At 20.7% G+C, this 24,382-nt stretch overlaps 1 protein-coding gene across 1 annotated transcript in view; it reads right to left on the bottom strand.

Annotated features, from left to right (window-relative positions):
- Mctp (multiple C2 domain and transmembrane region protein) overlaps window positions 1–23,614 on the bottom strand; it is a 35,111-nt gene extending 11,497 nt beyond the window's left edge. The window contains exons 1-5 of the mRNA XM_011505208.1: window positions 23,473–23,614; window positions 14,445–14,855; window positions 8,279–8,587; window positions 4,103–4,245; window positions 1,909–2,100 (exon numbers count right to left, since the gene is read on the bottom strand). Coding sequence (XP_011503510.1) covers window positions 1,909–2,100; window positions 4,103–4,245; window positions 8,279–8,587; window positions 14,445–14,855; window positions 23,473–23,518 — 1,101 coding nt within the window. The 5' untranslated portion in view covers window positions 23,519–23,614. The remainder of the gene's footprint in view (window positions 1–1,908; window positions 2,101–4,102; window positions 4,246–8,278; window positions 8,588–14,444; window positions 14,856–23,472) is intronic.
- Between the last annotated feature and the right edge of the window lie 768 nt (window positions 23,615–24,382).

Raw genomic sequence — 24,382 nt, 5'->3', positions numbered from 1 at the left:
AATATTAGTTTTATATTTAGAATATAAATAGTTTCAATAAATTTGTTAATAAGACAACATAAATTATCAATTTTATGTCATTAAATATGTGACTTATTTAGAAATTGTGTTTTAGTTATTTTTTATTAATTATTAATTACACATTGTATTAAAATACAATATTTTATTATTAATTGAATTCACTACATAATAATTATTGTATTTAATCCTTTGTAATATTAACACCTCATAATAATTAAATACGTTCACGTATACGATGCGTATTTAATACAAGGTTGATGTTCAAAGTTGATATGTGTTCAAATTTTTCAATTAGATTTTATGAAAATCGCATATGCATGCGTTAGTTGTTCATGGTCACTCAACGTATATTCAAAAATTGTAACATCTAGCTTTATATAAGATTATGTACTGGAAGAAATGATTTATGATTTTCTATATAATTTTAATTTACTTATCAAAAGAAATCACTTTTAGTATCAAAGTTGTTAATTAATAAAATAGTGTAATGCAAATAATAATTAGAAAAGTTATATTCAAACGGCGATGGTATAAATTACAATAAAAAATTTTTAAAATAAATTAATTAAATTAAATTAAATTCAATAATTTAAATTTAATCTAAGAAAAACGAATGATTTTAAGATTCTCTTATGACATTGATAAAGTATTTTATGTAATCGTATTCATTAAATATATTATTTAATCATATACATCCACACAAAAACATAGCTATAAAGTTATTCGTAGTCGTGATAAGATGCATTAAGTTAAGTTTGAAGGACGATCAAGAAAATGGGTTTGTACATTAAACATCATACCCAACATTGTAAGAACATGTACATAAACATTTCCAAAAATATTCAAATCAATTTTTCTGTTAAATACCATCCATAATATTATCAATGTATATTATCTGTCCAATTTAAAATTAAACTTAGATAGTGCTATCTCTAAGGGAAGAAAAAAGAAGACCCAAATTCAAAATAAAAGCTATTATTAGTGTGTAAATATTTCGCATTTAATTTAATATTACTAAAAATATTTTTTAAAACTTAATTTTTAAATTTTAAGGTTATTTGAGTTTGTTTTAATGTTTGATATCTTAAACAAAGTTAAACAAATCTCATTTTTAAATATTTTAATAATACGATTATATTGTAAAAGTTTTATTGTTTTATTCATTTGTTTTTATTTATTTAAAAACCATTACCTATATAATTTTAACTTACATAATTTAATTTCATATTGACGAAATAAACACCTTATAAAATTTTATACTCATTATAAGTACATAATACAATTTTATATGTAATAAAGATATCTTTCCTTTCTTGTTCTAAATATCAAAAGTTGCATATAACTTTATTGTACACATACAAATTATAAACGATAAGTCAACTACTTCCGCTAACTCAAGCCTTGATTATACATCCATACATTCGTTATGCCATTATTTTTATTCTTTTATCAATGATATACACTTATTGTTCAATAACATAAGTGATAATACAATTACGATATTATTACTGCATTCAATATAAAGAAACAACTGTTTAACATCACTACATGAACTTATAATAGTGAATTGACAGAATTTTTTAAAAATATTTTCAAGAATATTATTTTTTAATTATTTCATGATTTTATATTCTTTTAATATACGTTTTATAAATTCTAATAATATGTAAAATATTAGTTTTTTATAAATAAACAGCAATTAATTATAATTGTTAATTTAAAGAAATGCAATTTAAAAAAATTATAAGTGAAATACTTAGTTCATTTTAAAAAGCTAATGTTTAAATACTGACAAATAATATAATAAATAAAACAATAAATATCCTCTGTGCAACATCAATTTATTTTTATTATTTACTATTGAAGTAATATTGCGTAAGCTCCTACCTGTTCTTTTTCATGTTGATTTCTGGGCCATAACGTAGCAGATATATAAATTTCTCCAAGATACTGTCGTGGTCGAGCAAGATTTTTAAGCTCTAATGTAATATCTTGACACTGTCCTATATTCAATTGTCTTAAATCAAGCAATGCTGCACCCATGAAATCATCTTGAAATCCCCAATCAAAATCAAAAACCTAATTAAATAAGAGATTTATTCAAATATATAATAACATTATAATGATATGTAAAAAATTATATTAAAATTCGGTTCATAAATAGCTAACGCCATCTTATTAATTCGTAATTCAAATATTCTTTATAAGATTGACATTAAATTTTTTTATAAATTTCAGGTATATATAATATTACATACTTTCATTAATGTCTTAAAGGTGTTGTTGAATATTTTATATTTCAATATTTATATAAACTTTTAAACTCAGATAATATAAGAAATATAATTCTTTAAAAAAAAACTTTTTTTAATTCTTGCATTAATCGTAATAACGTATGCATATCTACTATGGTATGAATTTTACATATTCTATTCGAGAAATATAATTAAAATATCATTATATTGAAAACAGTATGTTGTAATATTTAAAACAAATTTTTTGAAATTTAATTTCTATAATTATTTAGCATTGTAATAATTCAGTATAATTTAACAATAAAATAATATAAACGAATGTAAAAATATCCAGGGTTACATTATATTAGTATTTATATCTTTATAATACACGACAATACTTATTTTAAGTAATATTAAAATTTGCATATACATATAAGTATCATGATTTATTACAATAAAAACTAACTGTAAAATAATTACAATAATCATCGTGTATTAATTAATATAGTCATAATTTAAAAATCTTCAATACATTTTTTTTATTTAAAGCTTTTACATAAAATATAATATTTTAATATATTCAGCCCTAAAAATTAATTTTTCCAAAAACATATAAGAAATTGTATTAATATTCAGATAGTTCTCACAAATTTTGCAATCGCTTTAAGGTACATCTACATCTACATACTACAGGAAAAGAAATATCAATCATAAAAAATATTCTTTTATTAAATTGAATTATACCGTTTGTAAAGAACTTTTCAAATTTTTTATCGACATATATTACTTCTATATCACTACAAGATATCAATAAGTCTCAAATACGGATCAATAAAACCGAAAGTCGTATAAAATTCCGAATGAATAATGCAGATTAATCATAACAAAAATTTAGATTAAATTTCAATTAGATTTTCTAATCTAAAAATTCAGGCATATGTGTAAATAAATGACTAGTTAAATAATATTTATATAAATTCTATTTCATCTTTTGTTAGCATAGTAAAATGATGGTATAAATTTATAAATAGTCACAACAAATTTATTAGAAAGGGAAGTTCAAAGTAGCAAAAACTACAAAGATTGTTTATAAGACTTTAAGAAAACTTTCCATTTGCAACAACATTTGTTGTATTAAAATAAAACTTAAAATCGTATTTTCATTCGATGTTTTGAAATCCACTTCCCATAGTTATCTAATTTAACATATTTTAGATAGGATATTGAAGATAAAAAATTTCGGTAAATTGATAAATAATATAATTTCAACAGCTATTTTGAATAAACTACTAAGTATTGAACATGATAAATGTTATGAGGATATATTTCAAAGTGTGTACAATTGTTGAAGAGATTAATTTAAAAATTAATATTAATAAAATTAAATAACATCATACTTGTATAAGCTCAGTAACTTAATAAAATAGACTGATTTCAAATGATTTCATTATTACAATCGTTATTACAAATTTTACAAACTTATTTAAATAACAAAAGTACATGAATAAAATAAATGATTTTAATTATAGTATAAATTTATCGTTTTACTAAATGAAATTAGACTGTCTTAGTTGTATTTTCTTCAAATACATAATACTGAATACAAATACATAATACATAATACATAATACAAATACATAATACTGAAAACTGTTTAATTTAATAATTTATATAATTTTATGATGTAATTTAAAAACTCATTTAATATTTAAAAATAATTATATTTATTATTACAATAAGTTGACAATTTTATTTTAACACATAATTCTAATAAATTAACATATGTTTGTAAATATATAATTAGAAAAACAAGCTTTTTCTATTATTCAATTTTAATAATTTACCTTGAAATTTATTGGTTGCAATGGATCTTCAATTGGTAATGTCACGCTTTCATCCCACACTGGATTTAATTCTCTATGAACTATTCGTGACTTATGTAATAAACGACCGCAGGATTTAATTTTGACATAAGGATCACTAGCTCCTATAAATAAAAAATATATAATAAAATAATTTTTTATAATAATAAATGCAAAGTCATTTAAAATTTTTTAATGTATTTCAAATACTAGTCGAATCGTATCATACTTCTAAATAAGGTTTTAGTTGTAAATAAAAATACTCATAAATATGAATTAATGATAATATTTTTATTTTAATAATAATTATAATTTATCATTGAATTTATAAATATTTTTTAAAAATGAATAATCTTCTTATGGCCAACCAAAGATGTAACCAATATCAACTTTTTGCAATTCTTTTCGCCGGATCATAAGCATTACAATTTGATTGTATGACAGATTTATAAATAGCTGAATAAGATATATTTGAAATAAAATTATGAATGATAACCAAAATTAATTTCCTAAAGATTAAAAAGTGAGTATGATTAAATAAAGAATTACCATCATTTTTCCTACATCTCACATATATATATCTATCTAATAAATAATGCCAACACGGTAAGTATGTAGTAAAAATGAAGTAATAAATAATTTCAGATTTGATTTAACAAAGATTTTGAACTATCCAATTTAAACCAAATATTAATTATGGCAGTGATGTATTTTTATACACTACATTCTAATAATATTTTCAAGTTTAAATGCTCTCTCTGTCTCTCTGTCTGTCTCTCTCTCAGTCTCTTTCTTATAAAATTACAGCATATCTAATGAAATCACTTGCTTAAAAAGTAAACCATCATACTAGCTTAAAGTTAATAAAGACAATTTCATTTATCACAACACCAACGGATCGAAAAAATCATTGAATAAATAATTTATTTCTTTATTATATTACAATTATATTCTTTAATAAAATAAATATATTCTTAAAATTTTTATCTAATAATTTATAGACTAATGAAAATAATAGAAGTATTTTAATATCATTTGTTTATAATAAGAAAATTTTAATTTTTACAATATTCAGATATGCTGCATATGTATAGATATTTAACTTGTTTTTGTTAAATTGAAATAAAAACATTCAAATAAAAAATTGTTACAACAGTAATAATAAAATATTTAAAAGATATTTTACAGGCAAGTACAAGAAATTTAAAATTATTAAATTATTTTCGTATATTGTACTTATCACCTGCTGCAGATTATTCAAATATAATAATGTATTTATTCTAAAATTTTACAGACTCTTAACTAACCTGAGGTGTAGAAATTACATACAAAAATTAATAAAAAATATAAGTATGAAAATTTTATTATTATATCAAAAACATATATAAATTGATAAAATTTAATAATTTAATACATTCATAAAAAGTCATTAATGTATCCTAGTATAAAAAATGTGTATATACATATTATATTAAAAATAAAATATTACATAAAAGATTACAAAACAACATAATGTTCCATTATGCTATCAGGCTCCACGTATTTTCTCTCCTTTATTACATAATATATATGTTATTATTCGACATTACTAATTTTTAATCGGTAATTCATAAATTACTATTAATGTATTTCATTAATAGAAATACCTGGTCGATAAAATATTGTCACCTATTTTACTCTATCCTATTAAAATATAAGATTTTGTTGATTAATTTATATTTCATTTCAAATAATTTTATATAATTAATTAGAATCAGAATTGTATTGATGGTTTACCCTTTTTTCTGTACTCGTAAACTAGATTACTTTATTTAAATAATATCGTAATAAGATTCTGATAAATAGATGTAATTATATCACTTAAAATAATATTAGTGACTCGTTTACCTTTCAACCTACTCCTGCAAATGTCCTTATGTAATATTTTTAATAAATGTTCTCTCAATTTCAAAAATTTTTTTCGAAAATGATTATGAATTACCATTTGTATTATAAAGGAATGCAGAAAAGTATATATACAAAATAAAAATGAACTTTTTATGTTTTATTAGTAATACTTTAGTGTGTAATTTTTGTGTTTCATTAAATATTTTTTGTAAAGAAATTATGAAATAATTTTTATTAAAATATTTTCACTAGAAGTTTTGTTAGAATAGAAATTTTTTAAACATAAATATTATTAAGTAACCAAGATAAATAAGAAAAAGAACTTAAAAATATAGTTTAATAATAATTTCATATATTTACATTTTTCATTTTTATGCATATGAAAATTATTATACAGTAGTTATTTAGTAATTTAAAAGAAAACAAAAATATAACAACGCAGAATTCTCAGTGATATGCTTGAATTATAAAAAGTTAAATTACATCAAATCAACATCTACATAATATAGATAATATAGATTTTATCAGAAACACCAGCAAAATAATTTAAAATTAATATAAAATGTTTTGAAAATTTCATAAGCTTTGCTTTCAATTAACTACTTGTTGTAGATAATGTGAACATTTAATTACAAAAAAATATATATATATCCTTATAGCTGCAAATATTGGCATATCAGCTAATATTAATAGTAGGTCTAATTAAATAGTTAAATTTTAAATTAATTATAATTAAAAATAATAAATATTAAGTAACTTTTTTTTAAATAGATTTAATTAATAATAATAGTAAGATCTTGAAGCTGATATAAAATTCAGTTATTTCAGTGACATGCTCCTTCGGAATATTCTAATTTGAATAATGTTTTATTTGTAAAAAGTAATATTCAACAAACTATTACAATCTTTATTGAGAATTAAAAAAAGCAAAAATTCAAAATAGATCGTGTGTTCAATGTATAAAAATAATAGGCTCTGATGCTAGTCATCTGTTCATAATAGTTAAAATATCCTAGTTGCATTACGATTAATGACATAGAAGCATTATGTTATGTTTTTATTTTTATCAATTATAAATAATTTTCAAAAATCTTTTGGACACTTTTTGTAATTACTTACATTTTTAATTAATTTTTAAACGTTTTAATAATTTAAAAAATGAACTCAAACATTAAAATCCATTATATACTTACTCTCCATAATCCTAAGAAACTATAAATAAATTATAAACTATAAATTCTGTTACATAAAATATGATTATATTGAAAATTATTCCACTAATTTTATATTATAGCCTTGTGTTGATGGCTTATTTTTTAAGGAAGATATCAGTGTTTGATTAAATTACTCAATATACAAAGTCTTGAATCATTTTTTTAATTTGTTGATAATCAAATATTGTATATTAAATTATTAAAATTCTTTATAACTTATATGAATTAATACTATAGACGATCCGTATAATATATTTATTAAATCTAAGAAAATTATTATCTTACCTCTTGTAAAGATACTTTAAACGCTATGAAAATCTTCCTAGTAAATTCTCATTATTCTTGAATTTATTGGAAGATTATGCAAATAAATTTTGATAGTTGTCCAATATCACAAAAAGTATTTATTAATAATTTGCATAATTATTATTTAATAATCCAAGATTAAACCGACTAATATACTTAAGAAATCTGTAAATAGATATCCAACTTAAAATATAAACATTCATTACTAGGTGGAACCATAAATAGTAAATTTCTTATCGTATTTACAAATATAATATTCGATTATCTAGCGCAACTTACTTTTTAGTAATAGATTTTTCAACTCATGTTATTTTATACATAGGCAACTGTGAGTCATTTAAAATAATCGACCTTTTACGCTAAAAATGTTTTACTATATCAGTAATCCATAATATATTATAGATATATTCAAATCAAATTTTTTATTTTGTATATACTAGTGTTAATACTATTTTTATTTATCTAATATTTTCACATATCTATCTATTTTTCAAAAATCACAGGTATTTATGGATACTTTATAATATCTGCATAATTGAATAAATTGAATACTTTTATCGTTTACAAATAAAATATTGTGATTAAAGAAATATACAGTTGGAAATGTTCATTGATTGCTTTCATAAATAGTAATTACTTTTCAATTAAAATATAAAATATCTATCTGTTCATACAGCAGACTTGATATTACTTATTAAGTCTATCACCTAAATAAGAAATTATAATTATGTATGATATATAGTAAACATACCACATCGATCCATTGCTATAAGATTTGCACCTCTTCGTAAGTGTAATCGTAGTTGAAAAAAAGCATGTTGACGGAGTGCAAGCTCTCGATATCTCACACTTTCATCCTGTGAAATACTATTTGAGACATTAAATAGCTTGTCGTTTATTTGTTGAATTGGTTCAACAAAATCATTAGTCGAAATAGCTGCAGAATCCGACGAAGCACAAAGCTTTTGGTATTTAGAGGTGTTGTCACTGCATCGGCCGGAACTGACATCATGTGAATTTACAGATGTATCATCAATTTTAGAACGTATCAATGAAGATCCTAAGAAAAATGTAAATGAAAGTTGAATTTTTGTAATAAATACATTAATATTAAATTAATTATGTAAACTTTTTATTAGCCATGTTAAAATTAATTTTTCACAACCGTTTCAGTTACTTAAGAATTTTATTTAGTCCTAATGATTTGTTTTACATCTAATAGATATATTCATAATAAGCCTGTGAAAATATTTTTTATTATTTTATTATTAAAACCTTTAAAATTATTAAATTATGTAACTAATAGTATTAGAAATGAAGATAAATAATTAAGTACAGAATATATGAAAATGTATTACAAATTGTTCATTTGATTTTACATGCAAGGATATAGATATTTTTATTTTATTTTATTACTAAACTAAAAAATAATAAATTAAAACTTAATATGAAACAAACAACAAAATCATTGTTTTCAAATATAGAAAAATTAATTTATAAGAATGATGTAAAAAAATGAATTGTAATAATCATGCAAAGTATGAAATCGTATATGGAATATTTTATCATAAGACATAACACATCATATAATGCTACAATAATATTTCAATTACACCCCAATATATAATGATAATAAAAGCAGAATTGTTATTTTAATAACTCGCTATTTTTTCATATTCCATTTTGCAAAAGCTATAAATCACAGGCTGATGACACTATGTATCGATTTCATTCTACAATCCAACGATACTATTCACCAAGTCCATTGCACAATACAGCAACACTTATAACTTCATTTTAATGTTTATTTGTGAATTCATTGTATATAAAAAATCAGCTAAGTGAAAAAGCATAAAATAAGAGTTTTTAAAATGAAAATATTAATTTAACTTTGAAATATATATAGTTATATTAGATGATAATTCATGCATTAAAATGATTAGTTAACCAGACTGCACTAAAAAAATCTATATATGATTCTATCATTCGTAATATTTAAAGCTGGCATAATTAACCTATTATCAAACACTAGAAGTACAGTATACAAAAAGAAGAGCAAGGTCTCATATTATCATCGATACTTACTGAATTGGCTATTATAGCATTGATGTAATTATATTTTTATTTGTTGAGATAGTTCCTACAGTATTAAAGAGACACATTTAGATGCTTTATTTCAATTACATTAATAATTTACTAGAATATTCATTAAATAGTTAATGAAAGTATTTTTAACAATGTTAAATTTATGACTCACTACTATGATATAGGCAAGGTATTATACAATAATTAACTTAATTGGTCAAAAAAATTCTAAGTATTCTTTATTAATCTAAATAGATACATTATTCTTGTTGATAAATACAATAAAAATACACCCAGATCATAACCTTAATTAAATCATAATTTCTTATAATAATACAAAGTAAATATTATCTTCTGTATCGTTGTACAAAACAATCGATTAAAAAAATACAAGACATAAATTATCATACATTCTTTTTATAATTTTTATTTATGTAAAGTATTATGGGATATAATTTAAACATTATAAAGGGCAAGAAAGAAAGGAAATATGCAAATTAGTCTTAAGCTACAATTTTAATAATCAAACAGTACATCTTTAAATCAAACAGTAAATTTTTAGTAAAAATCAATAACGCTCTTAATATGAATACTGTTGTTGATTTCAACTATAAATAACTAATTGTTATTTTATAATTTCCATATGACTATATACATGATAATAAGATTGACTTCAATCATAATAATATATACAAAATAATTATTATAAATTTTTTGTTGAATGTAGCAACAAAAATTCCTTAAAAAATCAAAAACAGAATCCAAGAACTTGTTATCATTAATTAATAAATGGAACATATAAAAATTACTATATTTTGGTTTACATAAACCTAAAAAAAATTATAGAACATAACAAAAAATCGTAGAACAGAATAAAGATGAGCAAAATACCATTATACATTAATATATGCATGAAAATTATAATTTTTAAAATACATTTAAATTATTTCATGTTTAAATAACTACTATCTATTATGTAAAGTAAATCAGCTTACTTCAAGGTAAGTAGAAGATTTTAATTAATTTAATTTGGATACTTTATACAAACCAAACTTCATTATTAAAAATTTTATTTTACATAAAATTTTCTTAAACTGCAAATAAATTGATACATTAATTTTATAATAAATTATATACAATGATAAACTATTTCAATTGTTTAAAAATTCTAGAAAATTTACATTAAAATTACATTAAAAACAATTTTTTTAATAACAGTTCAAAGTACTATATTATTTTTATATATTTCATTATTTTAAAATTTAAACTTATTTTAAAACTTGTATAGATCATTTCTTCAAACTATTGAAACTAAATTCATTATTATACCCATTAAATAAAAGTAAAAATTATACTTTCTATACGATAACATTTGATAAGAAGAAAAGGTGTCATTTATTTTAACGTATTTAAAATAAATATTTTAAAAAGTATAATTATAAAAAAAAAATATATTTAATAATATATATATACTTCTTATATAAAATAATATCTCTAAGTTTAATTTTATTTAAATTTTATCTATAAATAATAAATTAATTAACAAAAAATTAAAGATATTAAATAAAATATTTGTTTTATTATATTTTTAATATTAATAAAATAAAATGTTTGCTCCATTATTATAATAATATATGAAATATAACAGTTGTAAACAAATAAGTAATGCAGAAATAATATAAATTTAAATAATCCTTCACTGATACAAGAAAATATATAAAATTAAAAAAACTTTAGTTCCGAAATAGAAATAAATACTGATTAACATTCATTACATGTATTTATAATCCAATTATAGATTTTGAGATACCAATAAAAAGTAAGTGAAAATTTTACAAATTAAGACAAACTAATTCACGTGTGCATTTATAGATTACTTGAAATATACAATATATATTAATCTCTTAAAAGATATATTAAATAATACGATATAATAGGAAGTAACTTTGTATACTTTTATGATATAGAAATGAATTTAAAAAATATTGATATTATTACATATAATTGCCGAAATAGTTAAAAATAAAATTTATGAGCGATACTTAGAATTTATTTGGATCAAATTTGGTACATAAATTTGATTACAATAATATATCGAGTTAAATAAAATTAATGATATAATATGAAGATAAATAAAGGATTCAAAAATATTATTTGTTTTATATAAAATACATTGATTTATAAAGTTACCCATACTTGACAAATGTAGAGTGTATTTAAAAAATATAACAGTAAAAATAAACGGCTTTGTTCTCAATTACAATATTTGTAACTTATAGCAGTTATATAAATTTATGAAGATTAAACATTCTAACTTATAAAATAGGTTTTAAAAGCTTCATTAAAATGTACAATATTAATTATAAATTATAAGTTTACATTATGAAAAAGAAATTGTAATTAATGAAACAATTGATTAAATATAATTGATTAATAATAATTATTCATAATCATAGATTATTAAATCTAAAAATTTTAAAATTAATAAATAATATTGTAAATTAAATTAATAATTAAATAACATTAAATTATTGGGTTCATAAAATTTGTCAATATCAATATAAACTTGATTAATTATTTAAAATTATTTATTGTTTTTCTTGTATTCTACGTAAAAAATATAAATGTACATTAATTCTGTATCACAAAAGCAATTGAAATCATCTTTTAAATATATAAAATAATTGTCAAAAAAGAAAACATCTTCTGTAATAAAATAGTTATTTATACAATGAAGTCTATGTTACACTTAAAAACAGCTGTACCAATTATTTTAAGCATTATTAAAGTAATTGTTTACATTTATTATTTTTTACAATCCCAAATATTTAATTTATTGATAAAAAGTGTATATAAACTATTTTAATGAAAATAGGTGAATCCATCTGAAACTAGAAAAATTTAATTAGTATTATATATTTAACAATTTCAGTAATTAATTTTATAATATTAATACATACTGTTACATATATATATTTGATTACATTTGTCAATTCTACCAAATAGTCAATTATATTCAAAACTTTAAATAGCAATTCCTAGTATTTACTTGTTAAATTTTCAAGCAAATTAATTTTTGAAATTTTTTATGCAGCTGTTTTGTAAATGTTTTATTTCTATCGAAATTGCACTCTTAGTTAATTGCTATGTATTATTATATACTCTTTGTAATAATAAAAACTTATCTATAATGTTTTCAATGATTATTTTATTTCTATACTTTTAATATATAATGTAATATATTTAATCATTTTTATTTTTAAAACAATGTGTCAATTTTTAACATTATAATTGAGAAATATTTATCTTTATTTTTATGTTACATGTGTATTTATTGAGAATAAACTTTCTAATAATGCTATATCAAAACTATTGTTTCCAAGAAATATAGTGATCAAAATATTTAGTATTTCAAGGTGCTCATTCTTCAACAGATTTTTATTTTGTATTTGTAACAGTCCAATTCATTTTCTATAATTATTATGTATATTAATGATGTATATTTATCTTTCAAGAAGTATACAATATTATCTATCTAAATATTAAATTTGTTAACATTGTTTTGTACGATCATACACATTTTAATAAATAACACTGACTATATTCCGATAATGATAAATTTTTATTTACACAAGTCCTGAAAAAAACATGCTGATATTTCACACTGCTATTCTCTCGCATTATAATTTCTTCATTTTCAATGTTAAATGGTGGATCTAAATATATCATACGATATTAATATTATTTAAAAATATCTTTCAATAATAACCACATATCGTATAATATTATAAACGTATATAAAAAATGCAATAAGGATGTCAAATTGAATGAATAATTTATTTAAAAAATTCAATATTAATATTATAGTATACAGTTTATATTGTAAATATATTTAGTATAAGCATTATATATAACATATATTCTTAATTTTCAGAAAAAAATTCATAAATCAATTATTTTTTACTGGAAAACTCTGTTAGTTTATATTTTCAATAACATAAATTATAAAAAATACATTGTAGTTCATATACATAAGTATGCTCCTATATTAAAAGCAAATAACTACAATGATAAAAATATTAAAAAATCATGCAATATACTACTCCAAATTATAATATACTGCACACACATATATATATATATATATATATATATATATATATATATAGAGAGAGAGAGAGAGAGAGAGAGAGAGTGAATATATTTAAAATAAAATACATTAAAATAGTTATAAAATGCAATTTTTGGAACGAACTAAAATTAATAAATAAATTGGAAATTATATTTAGAATTACAAATAGTTTTTGATTAAAAAAAAATATAATATAAATATAAACATATATATAAAAATGAATTAATTCTGTTTTAGAAAATGATAATTGATTGATAATTGATAATTTACTTTTAAGATCTTAATTTTTTCAAAATGAAACATAATTCACGTAAAATTTTTATATTTGTTTCAATTCTGAGCATGTATGAGGGTATTCAGTACGTAAGTATTTCATGATGATTTCATACTATGATTTCAATATTACACGGATAATCAATATTATACTGAAAACAGAGAGAGAGGGGAGAGGTAGAGAGAGAGAGAGAGAGAGAGGATTACTCTTTCAACATAATAACAAAAAAATAATAAGAATTCATTATTTTCAATGGGCGAAAGCAATTATTCTTTCTGACCTAATCACCTAAAACTAACTAAAAATTATTTATGATAACAACAGATTGTAATTGAATGTATCTAATTTCCAAATTTATCAAAGTATATAATATTGATTAATCCAATACAGAAACATAATTGAAATAGTGAAAAAAGAAATTCATACCAAAATGACTAAAGTAATGCCTGGCAGGACTATGAGTTGTGGATGAACTTCTGCTTTGTTCCGAAGAATAATCTGCTGTATAATCCGATTCTTGGTTGATACTGCAGTTCCCTTGCAAGTCTAACAGTATATCCGCATCCTTGGTCTTCTTACGGTCCTTACTACGGTTCCCATGCCAGCGTGATTTCAACGTAGTAAAAAATGTATGTGTACGTTGAGCTACCGAAATATGACGATGCTGTTGTTGAACAATTTCGCTAGTAGCTGTACAAACTAGTCGATGTTCCGGTGAAGGACCAATAGATGAACTATTCTCATTATTTATATTATCACGGAGTTCCGTAGCACTACGTGATAACTTACGGCTACTGTTCACATTTAGCCGGGAGCAATCTTTTAAAAAACTTTCTTCTGAAATTGGAAAATATACATTCTCGCATTTAAACAGACAATTAAATATAATTTAAATAAAAAATCACAATAAAAATAAAACTATCTTTCTTGTAATATTAATTTAAAAAAACATTTTTTGCTTAATTACGAATGAAATAAATAATTATGCAAAAATGAGTATGATGTATTTTTATTTTTTACAATATAATATCTAACAATTTTTTATATATTTTTTTTATTAATTCTTTATAAAAGACATTTTTTATTTATTATATTTTATTGATACACATTGATACATTTATTGAAATTCATAATTTAATCAAGCTATTCGTGTTAATAGTTACATGTGATTGATGGTTTATGAGTGCATTAAAATTAGAAAATAATATAATTAATCAAAAAGTTATTTCCAAAGCTTGATGAAACTAGATGGTACATAATCATTATAAAACAGAAAATATTAAATAATTACTTGCTTATTGAAGTATTAATATTTAATTTAATTGAGTAGTTAAGATAAGTAAATTGATCATAGTTTTTATTTATTAATGAATTGTTATTACTCTTTTAAATAATAATCGAATACATAATCAAAATTATTTATAATAACTCGCATATACTTGTAATTGATTTAATAATTACCTTCAATAACAGATTATTTTAAAAAATACAAATATGATATTAATGCCCAGCTAAAAGTATTTATAGTGAAACAAGAATTTTTTTAATTAAAAATTTATTTTTAAAAATGATTGATGGAGAAAGTAATATATTAAAATTTGTAGCAGTTCCTTATAAAACTTGATAATAATATCAATTAAATCAACTTAAATACCCCTAAAAAATTTTGCGATACATTCTTTAGTGGAAGATTGTCTAAATCGTATTCAATCTTAAATATAACAGATGTATAATAGTTACAAAAAGAATTAGACCAATGCATGAACTTCTGAATGCCAATAAGCAATATTAGTGCACAATAATAATTATTAATATTTATTATTACCAACGTTGAATAAACTGTATTGTTTATGATGTTGCATTATTGAAATTTAATTATTAACATAAATAATTATTTTATTTCATACTAAAGCCACTAAATAAATCATCCAAAAAATCCATTACACATTACTAAATAACCATTTGTAATATGCAATATTTCTTTTAGTAAATCAAAATATACATCTTATTTTAAATGAATATACATTCAAATATGTAACTGTTTATGTATTATTTGTAAATACTTTCTCATACATTCTATTCTCTAAATTAACCTATTGGAATTTTCGTTTTTTCAAATATAAAAAATTATATATATGGAAGCGAATTTAAATCAATCGAGCAATTTCTTAATAAGCCGAAAAAATGTTGAAGTATACAATGAGATAGGATTAAATAGTTAAATACTTTGAAATAATGCACAATAAGAGAAATTATGTTACAAAATTAATTAAATTTTAGTAAAAAAAAATATTTTTCAGCTAAAAATTATTAGCATTTTGCGTCACTCTTGCACCTGAATTTTAATTATACAAAAAAATAATAGTATTAATGCACATGTATATATAAAAATTTATATATAAATAAATACAAAATATTTTGAATTTTATTAATTAGAAACTGACCATACATATAAACAAATATTTTTGTTGTGTATATTGAGAAAATAATTATCATGATAAAAGTATGTTAAAAATTTTGAATTATCATTTAATAGCTGCCAGAATTTCAGTAAAGAAATAATATTAATTTGAAAAAATGAAATAAATTTATTAACTTCAAAATAATTTATTTAGGTTTATTTTACTTATTTAACGATATATAAGTATATAAGAAATAAAAAGTAACTATTTAACCTTAACTACATGCTTCCAAAGATATTTTCATAAAATTGAACATTATAAAAAAATTTTTGTTAATTGATTATAAATATATTTTGGGTACATTTATATAGTAACATTTGTTATAGTAATATTTGAACAAATAAGTAGATGAAAATACTTGTTTATTCCATTTTTTAATATCGGTTATTTTGCATATTTTTATATTGGTATTGGTATAGTATGTGTTCATTATATTTAAATCAACATTTCTTAATTTTTATTTCAAATAATTAATGAAATATTTATTATTTAGGTAATACAAATATTTAAATTTAAAATTCGGTATAGACCTAAATTATTTTTGTTTAATATATGATATATATTTATATTAAATTACTATTAAAAAATGCTTTTCAAATGTTTACATTACTAAATTAATAATATAATATCTCTAAACTGATTTTAATAGATTAGTCATATAAAATTATATTTTAATATCTATTTTTAAATTTTATAAAAAATAATTCGTTTTTCTATTTAATTATGGTATACAGTAAACGTAATTCGTATTACATATCTATTTTATGAAAACATGATATAAAAATAAAATGTTACAATTAATGCGAAGTATATTTTTAAATAAAATTTTTTAAATGTCTTCTTTGTATAATTGTATAAATAAATGTAAGCATTATACATTGAATGTTACCACTATCTATATTTTTCTAAAGACATTTTTTATAAATGAAATTAAAAAATTGTATTTTAAATTATTCTAAGATATTTACCTTAATAATATTATTGATATTTATGAGTTTATATTCACCTTCTACAATTTTAATATCTTCAGAGCTTGTGAGAAATTTGATGGTCTTACTCATTATTTATCCCTTTACAAACAATAAAAGAATTAAAGAAAGTTTTCTTGAAGTAAAAAATTTATTACTAGAGTTTATCATATTCTCTATATTGATTTAACTGCATAGACACATATAACTGGATTTAAAATGCTATCATATCTGATTATTGAATGTTTTGTAACATACTCGTTATTGCTTAGTATTGTTAGATACTAACAAAATATAGATAACATCAAGTTTAAATATTTTATTATAATATATCAATATCATTATTAATTATAGTTTCCATTTAAATCTGCAAAATACGAATAAGTTTCAAATAGTATTGAAAAATGTTTAGTTATAATTATTAATTATAGTTATATTATTAACAGTTTATAGTGATGTAGTGTTTAATATATGTCATAATATTTTTTAAGTAAATTTGAGCAAGTAATACATTAAGGAGTTTAGTTATAATGAAGCAAAAATACGATATTTAAACTTTAAATACCAGTTAAAAATTACTTTCACTTTGTATTTCTTAAAAAATGAATATTGTTTATAAAAAAATGTTATATTTCTATTATGTTTATTTAAAAATAAATTGATACATAATATTAAATAAATTATTTCTGCTAAATCATTTATTCTCATATTTCGAATTAATTCTCTTCTTATATCGTGCTGATCATAATAAATATTCTGTACTGACATATCTATTTAATTAAGTAACTTATACTCTCTCTCTCTCTCTCTCTCTCTCTCTCTCTCTCTCTCTTTGAACTCATCAACTATATCATGGCATTGGAATATCATTTTTACCAAAGAATCGACATGATCAATTTATAATAAACTTCTTCATTAGATGCTATATACTGTGATTGAACAAAGCGCTTTATTTAGACGCCAACATTATTTAACAATTTTTTTCGTAATCGTGTATCCCAATGTGTTTTTTTTTAATATATTATATTGTAATACTGTATTAAATAATTTACAAACCTATCAAGATATCTGTAAAACACGTCTTTTTGAAACAGTGCATTTGAAGCCACTTATATTTTACCAATATACTGCATTTTCCTCAACAAATCTGCTGGTACCGCTAGACTTTTTAACTTAAAAACTAATCACTCATCCCATAAGTATATCTTTAATTCTGATACTGCTCAATAAATTAATGTATAGTATATGCTAATCTAATTGTACACATGATAGACTATAATAATTTGCATATTTTTTACTTCAACTGAATCGTATTTCTACTAATAAAATTATTCCATTCAGCAATATTAAATTCAATAAAAAAATTAATAGTGCCTTTCAATGAATATATCACATATAAAATTAATCAATACTATTATTAATTTCAATATTTCCTGTAAATTTACTGCAATAGTATATATTGAAATTATGTTTAATTTGTAAATTTTTCATATTTATTTGTATTATAAAAAAAATATAAATACCAATAGATAACATACTTTATAAATATTCAGTATTTATAAATATAGTATATTTACAAATTTATAATATTTACAAATATATTTATGCAAGGGTGCTTACATACAATCTGCGTGACGAATATGCTCTTTTGTACCCTCAAATATATAGCAATTCTTTGGTCGCTTGCAAATTGATAAATACTATAATTTCCTTTTTTTAGAATTATTTTTACAAGCCTATAATACTAATTGGAAATATAAATAATCGTTACAAAATAATTATTTGCCCGTTTTTATGTATGTATACAGATATTTGTGCGAAAAGTACAAATATAAACATTATGTGTATTTAGTTTATATGTATGTATATAGAATGTGAATGTATATTACATTTATTATTTGCAGCTATATTTAACTTCTTAAACTAGTAGAGCAATATTAATATTTATCAGCAATATAATGCCAGAGACAGACAGACAGAGAGAGAGAGAGAGAGAGAGAGAGAAATAAATTAATTACAAGTTGCCGATTAGCGAATATAATAGAAACATAATATGTAGCACTTGCTCTAATAATTCTTTCAATTAATAAAGCAATTCATAAGACGTTGATAATAATAATTTATTGAAAATAAAAATGAAAAATAAATATAACAAAGTTGCCAGTTTTATAAAACAATATATGAATTTACAAATAAAACTGTTTAAATATTAATATATTTTACTATTTGCATGTTTAACGAAATGCCTAATAATATAAATCAATTTTAACACAAATATCTGAAAAGTATATTTACTCAGTGGAAGTACTAGAACCATATGATATCAAAATCAGGCATATAGGATATTTGATAATCTCGTTTAAAAATTATCGATTCATCAATCAATCAACGTTACTTCCGTTACGTAACAACACTATGGCAGTAATTAGTACTTTCAATAAAAAAAATAAGAAAGACTATTTTCAAATATTTTGGATTGAAATAAAATTACAGAGAACCAGTAGTGGATGAATTAACAGAATCAAGTTCTTAAATAGAAAGCAAATAATGTGCATTATAAATTTCAATATCCATTCCATCTACCTTGTATCAAATAATAACCTACGGTTATTCTATATGTAATAACATATGTTTATGTACAACAAATATTTATGAAAAATAAAAAAAATTATATAAAATGCAAAAAACAGAGTTGATTCATCTAACGTAACATCAAACAAAATATAGTACGTCTAAATAAATGCAAGCGAACACCAGATCAAATTACATTACCATAAAAATATTAATGAGCTCACAATTCATACTATTGACTATTGTAATGATATTACTATTCTGAAATACTATGAAAAGATGAAGACCTATTATGATTTATTGATTAACAAAAATTAATAAAAATTTTTTATGTATTGCTTAATATAGTTTAAAGAAAGAACATCTGTTAACTTGCATGAATTCAATAAAAAGTACGCATAGATGAATATTTGTTAGACCCTTTTTTCATTTTATATACTATGATCATGCATATATAAGTTTAAATGGTATTTTTAAACTATAAAATAGATCTTCTACATAATAAAAACAACACCAATACTATATAAAAATTAATTCTGAAGGGATAATAATAAGATAAGTAATAACAAATTGACCAATAAAATTAGACCAGTTCTAGAACTACAATTATTACACTTGTGAATTAATATGAAAGTAAAATAATTTTCTTTTATCTTTGTTTCATCTGCATCAAATAAAATAACAACATGAATTTCAAATTTATTGTTAAATTATTTGAAACAAATATGTATTATATCATATCTTGTGTAACAATTGAAAAATTAGCCATCGTATATTACTAGGTTATAAAATCATTTACTATATCTATATAGATTTATATAAAGAGATATCTCTAGATAAGCTACCGATGTGATTGCAATAATCAACATTTTCTTTTTATTAAGGTTTGCTTCTTGTACTGCAAACGTTTAGCAAAAAAACTTTAAGATTTTAATTAATAACTGATTAGAAAGTGTAATAAATATATACTAAAGGAATGTAACTAGATCTCGTATTGATAGACTTATGAAATCATAATAAGTACTGCGTACGCAGTAAGAATGGAAAAGATGTACAAAAATTAAAATACAACAAAATAGAAAAGAAAATCAAAATAAAAGCTTAAGGCACGTTATTAAATAATCAAAGCACTACCAATTCATTCAAAAAGAATTTTCAAAAAGAATTAGAACTTTATTTTTGTAAGTAATCGATACAGATGAATTGAGAAAGTTTACAGATTTACAGATTGAACCTGGTGTGCATCAGTATTAGAACTTTGATTATCGATATTACATTTCAATTATATTTTTTGTCAGGACAAAGAACGACAAAAAGTGGAAATTATTTAGAAAATTAACTTTCGGTCATCACATAAGCAACGCCATACAAATAACGCCTCAGCATATTCGAGATTCGAATTTCAACATTAAAATTAAATTTATTTTATACGAGCCTACCCGTTTTTCATACTTTTGTTAAAATAATTTTAAAAAATTTTCATCATTTTATAATCTAATTTAAACTGTCTTGAGATTTTACATACGTGTGATTTATAAACATAATATTAAAGTAACATATCACAATCTCTCCGCTTATTTTAAAGCAATTAGTATGGTATTGACACTTAAATGTATGCAAAAAATCCTAATATTTTGTGAATTAAATTAAACACTATGAATATTATTTATATATGATTATTATTTCATTACATTTATAAATAAAAACTTTCATATATATAAGTTATTTCATATATAAAAGAAAAAATATAAATAATACAAAAAATATCCTCTTTAAATAGAAAACTTACAGTCATTATTTTATTAATAAACATACTACAATGCATATAATGCTTATCAAAATAAAAAAATAAAACACAAACTTTCTTTGTGAATGAAAAATTTTGTACTGATTTACCGAAAAGCTACAAATACAATGTCAAATAAGAAACTAAATATTACCTTAATGTTTTTTATTATAATTCTAAAGTGTGAATTCAAATTTTATATAAAATTTCTCACTTTATATAAAAATTATATATTCAAACTTTCTTCACCTTCATTTGATTACATTTTCAAACAAAATTATATTAATAACTTACAAAAAATTGGTGAATAATAGTATTAATATACTTACTTATTCTATCTACTTACTGAAATTTATGATACTTTATAAAGGCTTACAAATTTTAAAATTCATAGAAAAAACGAAGAACCGTTTAATAATACAACATCCATATTTCTATTGTGCATACCAACATTTCTTAATTAATTTACTGTATATTAAAAAATATATATAAATTGATAAAATCACTATCACTTATGCACTTAATATATAGTTAAAAACTATCAATTTAATTTAGTAAGTTAATTTACTACAAAACCGAATACTTGAAAAAAATTATGAATAGTTCAGGTAAATCTTTAATTATTTCATACTATTAAACTCACTTACTTTTGAAAATAAAATATTATTATTGCTGCTTTCTAAAATATGTAAAATATGGATTTATAATCTTTTATTAATAAATATATCATTATTGAATATTTAAATACAACATTTATTTAATTAATTAAAAATGTTGTATAGAATATTTTCAAAAATCTACAAAAAATACTATAAGTATTACTAGATGGGAAATATTAGTAATAATATAGATGTAAATAGAAAAATGAACTATATTATATTCATATTACCTTAAAATGAAACATTAAAATTACAGTTGCATATAAAATAGTATAAAAAATAAAGTTTTCATTTATATTATATTTAATAGTATCAAAAAATAGTAATTATATTATGTAAAATACAACTGATAGTTCTTTTTCTAATGTAAATATATTATAAAAATATTTTTTTTCTAATAATTTAAGTGACTCATATTTAAAATAGCGTAAAGAAAATTATTTCTAAAACTTGGAACTATTTTATTTATTTTTTAAATTGATTTTTATTTTTCCAATAATCTATATTTTTTCAATAATCTTTGTAAAATTTCAATTTCTTTAAATAGCATTTTCTTATACTCAATATGCAAAGTATCATATAAATAATAAAATTATAATTATATAAAATTTATTCTGAACATTTATATTATTGCTTTTATTTATAATATCGAAATATATATATATATATATATATATATAGCGAGTGAATCACCTTTGAAACATATATAATTTTAACTGGCAATTATAAGCAATCATAATAACTAAATTGTTAATAGTTTAACACTTTTTTCTAATTTTATACTAATTACCACTAAATACGTGTATACCTTCCTTCATTTCTTCTTTAATTCCATCCATTTTTTTATACCCTTAAAAATTATATTTTCCATTTACTTTATCATAATAACTAACACGTATAACTTTTTGTAAAAACAATATATTAAATATTATATACCCAAGAAGCATGCATATTAAGACATTGCACTACACAATAATAGTACTAGAATTTTCTTAGATTTAAGTAAACCTGCTATTTGTGCACTTGAAAGACCACTGGCAACGCTTTCAAGCATTTGCTCTATGGATACTATGGATAGGAAAGAAAGGAAACAGAGGGAAAGGGTGAAAATGTTCACTGGAGGGGAGTTATAAAGCGAATAGAAGAGAGGATGCAAATATTAACTGGAGGGGAATCATGAATCATCGAATAAATAGAAAAATTTAATAAAATTTTGAAAAAATAAAATACTTACGTGCTTAAAATAAAGAGAGAGATGAGAATGAATATATACAATTAAAAAATAACGAAATACTAGAAAGAGTTGAAAAAATAATTGTAAAATATACTTTTATTTATGTATTTAATACAATGTAAAGTAATAGTAATTAATGTAAAACTAACAATCTTCGCTTAGACTTTTATAAATATTTATACGCAATTCTATATAAATCAATAACACCATAACCAAGTAAATTAAAAAAATTTTAAAGTAAACGCTAAAATGAAGAAAAATTAACTTAAAATCAAAAATAATACAGTAAAAAAAGCAAACTAATAAATATCAATTTAAAATATACAGTACCAAAATATGTTAAATGAAAAAAATGTACAAAAGAATCTAAACATTTTGGTCACTGAAATAAGTAAGGCAAAAAATAAAATATTATTAGGAAATTAAAAATAATTTTGATGAAATTCAAGACAAAAATAAAGAGTAGTATAGTATTAGGTAAAAGGTGAAAGCTATATCGACCGTAGCTGATTTAGTAGGAGAAATGATGATGTACCACTCAACACCCTCAAAAACTGCAATACTTTAAACAAAGATAAGAAATCAATTCTTCACATAATGAATACAATGATCAAATATTCAATTTATTAAATATTTTTGACAAAAAAAATATTACAAATATAAGCTCCTAAATGAAATTAATTA

This window comes from Ceratosolen solmsi, unplaced genomic scaffold, assembly GCF_000503995.2.
Source record: "Ceratosolen solmsi marchali unplaced genomic scaffold, CerSol_1.0 scaffold93, whole genome shotgun sequence".
Lineage (NCBI taxonomy): Eukaryota > Metazoa > Arthropoda > Insecta > Hymenoptera > Agaonidae > Ceratosolen > Ceratosolen solmsi.
This window is presented reverse-complemented; position numbering and strand designations above follow the sequence as displayed.